Source organism: Malus domestica, chromosome 10 (genome assembly GCF_042453785.1).
Source record: "Malus domestica chromosome 10, GDT2T_hap1".
Classification (NCBI taxonomy): domain Eukaryota; kingdom Viridiplantae; phylum Streptophyta; class Magnoliopsida; order Rosales; family Rosaceae; genus Malus; species Malus domestica.
In genome coordinates this window covers 38,888,185-38,897,013 of record NC_091670.1, presented here as the reverse complement: position 1 = coordinate 38,897,013, position 8,829 = coordinate 38,888,185, and the positions used below count along the sequence as shown (strand labels likewise).

The 8,829-nt window shown below is 35.1% G+C and overlaps 1 protein-coding gene across 1 annotated transcript; it reads left to right on the top strand.

Annotated features, from left to right (window-relative positions):
- Positions 1-3,419: 3,419 nt before the first annotated feature.
- Positions 3,420-7,555, top strand: LOC103422375 (protein LIGHT-DEPENDENT SHORT HYPOCOTYLS 10-like). Its single transcript, XM_029110321.2, has 2 exons — positions 3,420-4,295; positions 7,281-7,555. The coding sequence occupies exon 1, from the start codon at positions 3,689-3,691 to the stop codon at positions 4,259-4,261; it is 573 nt and encodes a 190-aa protein (XP_028966154.2). The 5' UTR covers positions 3,420-3,688; the 3' UTR covers positions 4,262-4,295; positions 7,281-7,555.
- Positions 7,556-8,829: the final 1,274 nt, after the last annotated feature.

Here is an 8,829-nt window from a genome sequence, read left to right as displayed (position 1 = left end):
AAAATAAATAGTATTACGATTAAATTTTTAGTGTACAAATGTGATTTTTCGTTAAAATGAACAGTACCAAAACTATTAGTTAAAACTCACTCATTTTAAATCCCAAATAAGCCATAATTTGAAACCTCTATCAGAATGTGAAGACCAAAAAGTGCCCTGGGTAGCTGATATGATGAAATTTTAAGGATTGTCCTTTAAGATTTAGGGTTTAATAATACAACTCAAAATTTGAAGATAACTCAATTGGATTTGTTTTAACAAAATAGCTTTTGAGTGATCGGGTCAATTATGTTCTCTAGTCGTCTAAGAAACAACTTAACCCTAGATTATTTCACTAAACCATCTCCTACCCTAGCTAGATGATCTGTGTACTTTTATACACGTGTACACTATATTCAACGTTGGTAAACATAATAAGACCATCCATATACAGTCAACCTGGGATAATTGTAATATTAATTCCAGAACGTAATGTGTCGGAAGTATTTAACAAATTTGATCATCGATCGTGACGATGATGAGACCTTTGAGAGTGTGTATCTCTGTCTCTAGGAAGTTCATATTGTTATAAAAAAAATAAATAAAAAAAAAAAAAAATATATATATATATATATATATATATATATATATATATATATATATATATATAGAGGAAGCCTTTAAGAGAATGAATACTCATTTTTCAAAAAAAAAAAAAAAGAACACCCTCTTAACCGTTAGATTTGATTTTAATGAAATTATGTGATTGGGATTATGTGGCCTGTAATTTAATCTCAACCACAAAATTTCATTAAAGCTAAATCTAATAATCAACAGGTTGTTCCCATTTTTTATTTTAAATGGAGATCCCTTTCCTTTAAAGGTTTGTGTGTGTGTGTATATATATGTGTGTGTGTGTGTACACACACCTCAATTACTACCTAAATCATGCAAAGTAATGTTCATAGTAAGTACAATATGAATAAGCAAAATTAAGAGCCATCATATATATATATATATAATTGTTATTAGAACTCCGCAACAAAAATCATTTTACATTTTTTTTTTAGTTATTTAGGGTTGCAAAATAGTATTTTTAAAATGTCAATAGCAGCTCCGCTGTAAAAAATCTAGAATGCCATACAAGTTGTTCCCATAAAGCCTGTGTCCACCTCCAAGCAGCATTATGCATTTGGAACATAAACTTAGGGTTGGACCCATCTCTCAAAGATGTCACCAAAATTTGCGTCATCCCCTCTTTTTAGTGTCTCGTAATCTTTACTCTTGATATGCATATAATCATTGTAAAAGAATTCTTTTTTCTTTCCCATAATTTTCCTGAAAGAGTTAATTAGACTTAAGTATACCTTTTTTTTTTAATTTTCCGTTTTGGTTCATGCCGGTTCTTGAGTTTAGATTAGTTAGTCAGAACACTATGTTTGTTCTTAACTCTTGAACTTGTTTGCCCTCTTTAAATTAGAGTAGTTTAATGGAAGGTCGAATCTCCATCCTCTAATTTATTCGAATCCCTTACCTCACTCATCTCTCAAAGATCTATAAAAGTATATTGATCATAGACCCTTACTCATCTCTCAAAGATGTCTCCAAAATCTAGAGTTTCAAACCCTAGATATAAGTATACTAAGTCCACACTCAATTTGTGTATTCTTCATATGATGTAATCCAGAACTGTGATTTATTAATCATCTTCTCCATAGTAAAAAACACTTATCTCAACTCTGATATATAGATAACATACATACATAATTCACTTTTAGATAATTAGACGCAAGAGTTGAGCTATGTATAAGCTCCTGTGGCCTATAGCACAGGGCAAGTTCCAGCCAATCATATTTTAACTTAAACCTTTCATGCCTAACATGATCCACCACCACATTACCAATACTGTCCTAACTTAACCGCTTATTACTAGGTGTTTGATTTTATCATAAATGATCTCAGTGATTTAGAAGTGAAAACTCCTACATATTAATTGTTTGTCATATGATACATGTGAGATTCCATCTCCAACACGCCCCCAACAAGTGGCCCCACATAGGGTCACAAGGGAAATCAATTTCCACATCGAAAACTAACGGACGACTTTTCGAGAGCTTGATGATATTCAATAGTTCGTTACAAGAGCCAATGCACGATTTTTTGAAGGCTTACTTATTTAGTAGTTAGTCACTGGAGCTAATGCACAACTTTTTGAATGCCCAATTATCAGGAAGCAAGTACTTAGCTAAACAGTTAACTGATAGCTCACTCTTTATACACCCTATTCTTTCTGGGTTAATTTCAAAATTATGGGTACAAGTCTCATGATTTGTAATATAAAAAGTACCCCTATTTAGTACTAGGTTTAGAAGTTTGTGAGTAAAACTTTAGAAAGTCGTAATGTTCTTAACTGCAGCAGCAAAAGCAGAAAGTCGTAATGTTCTCTTGAATTTACCTCGAGTCTTGATGAGAGGATTCAGTCTTTCAGACAACCATTTTTCAAATAGAACCAGTTAAAAAAAAGTTACCTTAATTTACTTTCCTAGCGTACATGCATGATCATCAGGAAAATTTGTCATTACGCAAACACCAGCTGACATTAGAGCATATATGTCTCTAATTTTGCAACGCAGGATTTGATCATATCTCTAATATTCCCATGGCCATTGTATTTTCATTCGAGTAAAATCTTGAAAAAAGAAGCAAGATAAAGACACCTGAAGCCAACATTGCCAAGCAACGAATGTGAAAACACAAATTTCTGGGTAAAAAAACAGTATCCAAAATAAAATAAGGATACGTATGTACATTATTGGTCACTACAGGATATAACTTTATTAGTGGGGTGAATATATAAATCATGGATTATGCTGGTAATAATTTTTCACAATACTAAACTATCTCTAGCTCTTTAATAATTCTCTAACCTTTTATTTGTGTTTGCTAAGTGCATTTACTGCTCATTAAAGATGGTAAATCTAGTCATGTCATATCGTGTCTGAATCATGTTATGTCGTGTTTGTATCGAATATTAGTCAATGCTAATTAGTACTAACTACAGTTGATATATAGTAAGGCATCCGAGGAACGGTAACTAATTTTTATTTTTTTCCCTTGTGCTAGATTATATAAAATAAAATAAAAAGAGTAAATTCTCATTTTTGTTCACATATGTATGTAGATATATTCGTGTGTAATTAACCTGGGTCCATAAATATGATATGTGATTAGTGATTACAATGTGAATTCAATATGAAAATGGTAATCATTGCATGGATGATGGCATATCATATTAGCATTACTATATAGTGATCTGTGGCTAATATTTTGTTTTATTTAATTCTTTTGCGATGAGTAGTACCCTATATCACTATATACTACATTAGCATAAATAAAATATAGTTAGTGCTAATAGTGTCAAAATAACCTGAGAGAGAGAGAGAGAGAGAGAGAGTCGTGGGGAAGGGGAGAGAAAAAGAGGAACATAAAGCACCTTCATAGGGCCCATGACAAGTCCTCTCAATAGACTTCATCAAGATGTGATTTTCGTCTTTCTTTCATTGCACTATAACCTATACGCTATTCATTCTTTCTTCCATTTGCTTCCTTCTTTTTCTCCATTTGCTTCCTTTTTTTACCCCTTGTCATTTCTCTATTTCTTGCCAAAAATACACAGGAATTCCTCCACAACCACCACCACAATAATATCATGTCTGCACCCCATCATGATCACAGTCATCGAAGAAAAGATTCCACTCCCATCGAGGGCTCCTCCTCCTCCTCATCACGATCCACTTCTCAGCAACAGAAAGCACCTCAACCCCTCAGCCGATACGAGTCTCAGAAACGCCGCGACTGGAACACTTTCGGCCAGTACTTGAAGAACCAATCACCTCCAGTCTCACTCTCTCATTGCAACTGCAACCACGTCCTCGATTTCCTCCGCTACTTGGATCAGTTCGGAAAGACTAAGGTTCACTTACACGGTTGCGTCTTCTTTGGGCAGCCTGACCCGCCTGCCCCGTGCACCTGCCCCCTCAGGCAGGCATGGGGCAGTCTGGACGCCCTGATCGGACGCCTCCGTGCTGCCTACGAGGAGCATGGAGGGTCTCCGGAGACAAACCCTTTTGGGAATGGAGCTATTCGGGTTTACTTACGTGAAGTGAAGGAGTGTCAGGCTAAAGCAAGAGGGATTCCGTACAAGAAGAAGAAGAAGAAGAAGAGGAACGGTCAGCTTAAGGCAATTAACGACGAGGGTACTCTGAAGCAGATCACTTCTTAAATAGTTACTTTGGCCTTCTGAAGATTATTAAATGGTAAATTTTCTTTTTCTTTTTAATTTGTTACCCGATCGTCAAGTACTATATACATATGGTAGCTACTCTCGATCTGCTGCTGTAGATATATAACTGGTCATGGTAATTCATGATCAGCTTCATGTTCAATTAGTTTTAAACAATTCTTGAAAAAGGGAATTCAAACTGAAAGGATAGATGGAGGAGATAGGTTAATTAATTTGAAATTTATACGATTCAAAATTCTGACTAAAATTTGAGACTGAGATCTCTATTTCATCATAAAACCCTAATCCCAAACAACCCTAATTTGCAAGATCGAACTTTAGTTACTGCAGGCTACAGCCTATAGCTTAATAGTGCACTGGGTGATATCGATGAAGAACTTATTTAATTTGGTAGAGGTGGGTACCTTTTACTTGATCACATCTATGACCACTCTCTATATTTGATGGCAAGACTACTTTCTCTCTCTTTCTCACAATCAATCAGACAAAACTCTGTTTCTGTTTTGTCCTTAATATTAAATGTCTATCTTGCTAGTGTGTTTGTGTTTATATATACTTTCTTTCTTCTTATTTTTTTTTTCATTAGTTTTGTGGTCTTTTGTGATTCTGTGCGATTTAGTGCTCCCCATGGGTGCACCATACATTGTGATACAAACGTACATCCTTTCATGAGTCTTATACTCTGGACGTAAGGATTACCGTACGTATATTGCTGAAACTGATGTGTGTGTATATTCTCATTATGCAAAATAGTATGATTCTCCCCAATCAAATCCCTTTTTTGTATTTATATGTATTGTATGGATGCATGCAACAATATATCATTCTCGTGATGGATCCAAAACCATATATTTATGTGTGTGTGTGTTGGTTGACATATGATTTGTTTAGTTGTTAATTAAGGGATGTGATATTCACACACCTTAATTAATTAAAGAATTCGTTGCCTTTCTTAGCTAGATTGCTTAAATATAATCACTACTGCGTCCTAAAATCTTGGTTGAGGTATGCATCAATGATTCAATCGCATGCATATATGAGATCTTCGCGTTTTTTGTATTAGTTATCTTAATCTTATTGTATTCCACACAATTAGGATTATAAGTTCCATTAATTATAAACTCAAGTGATTAATTAGCTTTGTTGCTTATGCATCATATCCAAACAATGTTCCAAGCAATTTTTTTTTCTTCCTATGATTGACTCTATACATGGCTTCAGTACTTCCTAATTTGTTTTAATATATATGTGTGTGTGTGTCCATCTTGAGACAATGAGCACTGGAAAATATTGGAATTTGGAGTCCACAAAAAATGACCGGATTCAATTTTCCAAGCTTGTTGTATGGCCATTTGAAGTTGATATGAAAAGCTAATTGACATCAATCGGCAAGGTCAAGCTATAGCTTGCTAGTAGCTAAAATTACACATTCATTAAGTGGCAAAAAGTGTTCAATTAGACTACTTCTGTATTAAGTACTTGTAGATTTTTTTTAAGGAAAACTAATGAAAAGGGCTTGAAAACTTTGAGTTTTAATGATAAGGACAAAATAAAGGGTAAAGTGAATAGTACCAGGATTGACTTTTTAGTGTAAAAATGTGGTTTTTCGTTAAAGTGAACAGTACCGGGTGTTTTTCGTTAAAATTCCCTTTTTTTTATGCTTCATGGAAAAACATGTGCTTTAATTCACAAAGTACTACTACATCTCAAAAACGCTTTTACCTTTTCTTCCAAATGTGGTCAGAAGTATTTTTGTTAAAAAAGACTTTTAACTCTTTGATAAACAGTCTCAAACATGCCCAATAAGTTTATGTACGAGTGATTAGTAACAATGCACTGAGATTCAAAGTTAAGATTGGTATTGTTTACATCCAAATTGTTAACGTTTTTATTTGGAGGAGACATGGGGAAGTAATCGTTATTAGGCCAATATGCTAGGTAGTCAGTTAATTAATATATATTCTCAAGGCTAGATAATAACTTATTTCCCTTGAGGCAATGAGAGATTTTTCAGTGTGATCGGTATACAGGATGATACACCATGTGTTACTATACAAATAGTGGGATATGTATGCTAAAAAGTTAATAACTTAAAAAATAAAATTTCTCACAACTTCTATTAAAACAAGTGGTATACCACTTGTATTTCCGTCACAATTAAAAATTTCTCGTGAGGCAGTTGTATTTGCCCCACAAATACCAACTCTTTTGTGCACGAAATCCCAAGGATCCATCGAGAGACCAAAACCATGGTCTTCATCTTTACACATCGAAATTTATAAGTTTCTACCTTTGAAAAGTTAAACATTGATCACTTGGTGTTCACTAATAAGAAAGTTCCTTCTGTTAGCTAGCCATGAACTCTTTTCTTAGATCCAGTTGATGTTGAGAGAGTATCATATCAGGACCTTTAAAGTCTTGCACAGTATTATATAATGTTAAGCCTAATTCTCCACCGATTGGTAATTGGTTTTCGGTTGGATGTTGTAATTCGTAGTAGTAGAGCAAGCATTCCACATATATTAGGCTCAACAAAATCACATAATACGTACTTTCACATCACCCAATATAAGTTACACAAACAACTTTGGCTCAAGCCACGCGGTATATTAGGGCTGGAAGTTGGAGAGGTTTATTACACTTTCTTGTTGAACATGTTAAACACAATTTCTTGTCAACAAGAAAAAATGCAGTAGACCAAAAACAGTCGGGGACAAATAACTTTCGTATCACAGTGTTAGTCACGCAAGAAAAGGGATAGAGGAGGGCCGGAGATGCTCACCGTGACAAAGAAGTAATTCTACAAAAATCACTTGAGAAGAGTGATAGAGAGAAGAGACTACATATCTAATATATGATATCGTGAATTATTTTTGGTTATGATGTAGTGAAATTCTGTAACTAAATTTGATGGCATTGATCATGTTTAACCAGTAACTAATTCGTTATGAAATTTAACGACATTGTTTCATTAGTTTTCTATGCATGTCCATTGCAGGACCACTACAAGAGCTCAACTGGGATGCATATGTGGGCGATGGATGTAGAAATGGAGCATTATCAATGGAAAAGATTCATCTCTTCATCATATATAATGTATTTATTCTCCCTCTCTGAAAAATATAGTTCTAGCTAGCTAGTTTGTTCTAAATAATGTATACTGTGTACGTACGTACAGAAAGCTAGCTATACGGTTTGTATTTGAAGTTGTAGCAACGAACACCGTACTTTCTAAGTTCTAGTTCCATATATATATCCTTAGACATTTTCATATATCAAGTATGCATGGCTGGTTCTGATCTGTTACAGCTCCCATAAATTAAACAGGTACAAGAGCAACGTTGCTCATCTTCTGGTGGCAAATATCACAGTAGTGATTGCTTTATTAATTAACCTTAAGTTAACTATCTAGTCTTAATTTACCCACTCTATACATTATCATTTTCTTTTCTTCCCTTTTTTTGTTACATTAGAGGATTTTTGTACCGAGCATACTCCTATCCATCACTTTACCCACCCTTGGCACCGGGGCTAGTCCACGTGGCTTTATCGTTTCCATCTTTCATCACTCCATTAGACAAGAAGCCCTCTATATAGAGTCCTTCCTCTGGCATGAATGCCCCATAATCCACTCTCTCCATTTTGTGCCCCAAGGGGCCGAGAATTCTTCACAAGCCAATGCTTAGTCCATCACTACTAGTCTTGTATCCAGCTGAGGTAACACCATGGTCTAAGGCAATAATGATGAACACACTATACTAGTATTGACTACAGAAACTGGTTGGTCCGCGATGGCACATACGTACCCGTTTAGGAAAGTGTTTGGAATGCAGACTTCTGAGTGTTGACCCATTGCGTTGGATGAATTGGAAAGCACTGCCCAATTAGACCACCTTGACGGCCAGGATTTTCACCTCATTGAAGTCCACTTTATCTTTGAATATCATGTATCGCCTCTCCTTCTTTTCTGCATCCTAATAAACGTACCTGCTGGAATCGGGCCGTCCAGTTCTGGTGCCTCTTCAGCATGGTTTGGTCTTCAAGCTGGGGGCAAAATGCTTGGGTGGAGCAAATGGCATGGCATGGCGAAGTTAAAAGAAAGGCTGAGAAGAGGTGTTGGCCTTGTAGATTTGTGAGAGCCATGGAATATAATTAAGCACGAATAATGGGAACGAATAATTAAAGGTATGTTTATCTTTTGATATTTGGGTGCAAAACTTCAATGTGCATCTGGGATTTTATAGACAAAATGCTTGTTTTAAGCTTGTCCTTTTCATGATAGTGCTTGATGAAGACCTGCCTTTCTACGTGCCTACAATGATTTTCTGACTTAAACCCAGAATCGCGGAAGGAGAAAAATGACAATGAGCCACACCATGTATCCATAATACTTGGTCTATCTCAAAGGTGTAACGCATTGTTTATTCAATTGTGATTAACAAATTTGTATCTTGCACTTTCATAGTTGGGATCATTTACTATTTATTTTAAAGATCATTAGAGATTGTTTAGTCATCTATATATATCAAATAAATAGATTTTCATTA

Excerpts from the sequence above, each read along its gene's own strand:
- LOC103422375 (XM_029110321.2), top strand. The coding sequence starts at position 3,689 with ATGTCTGCACCCCATCATGATCACAGTCATCGAAGAAAAGATTCCACT.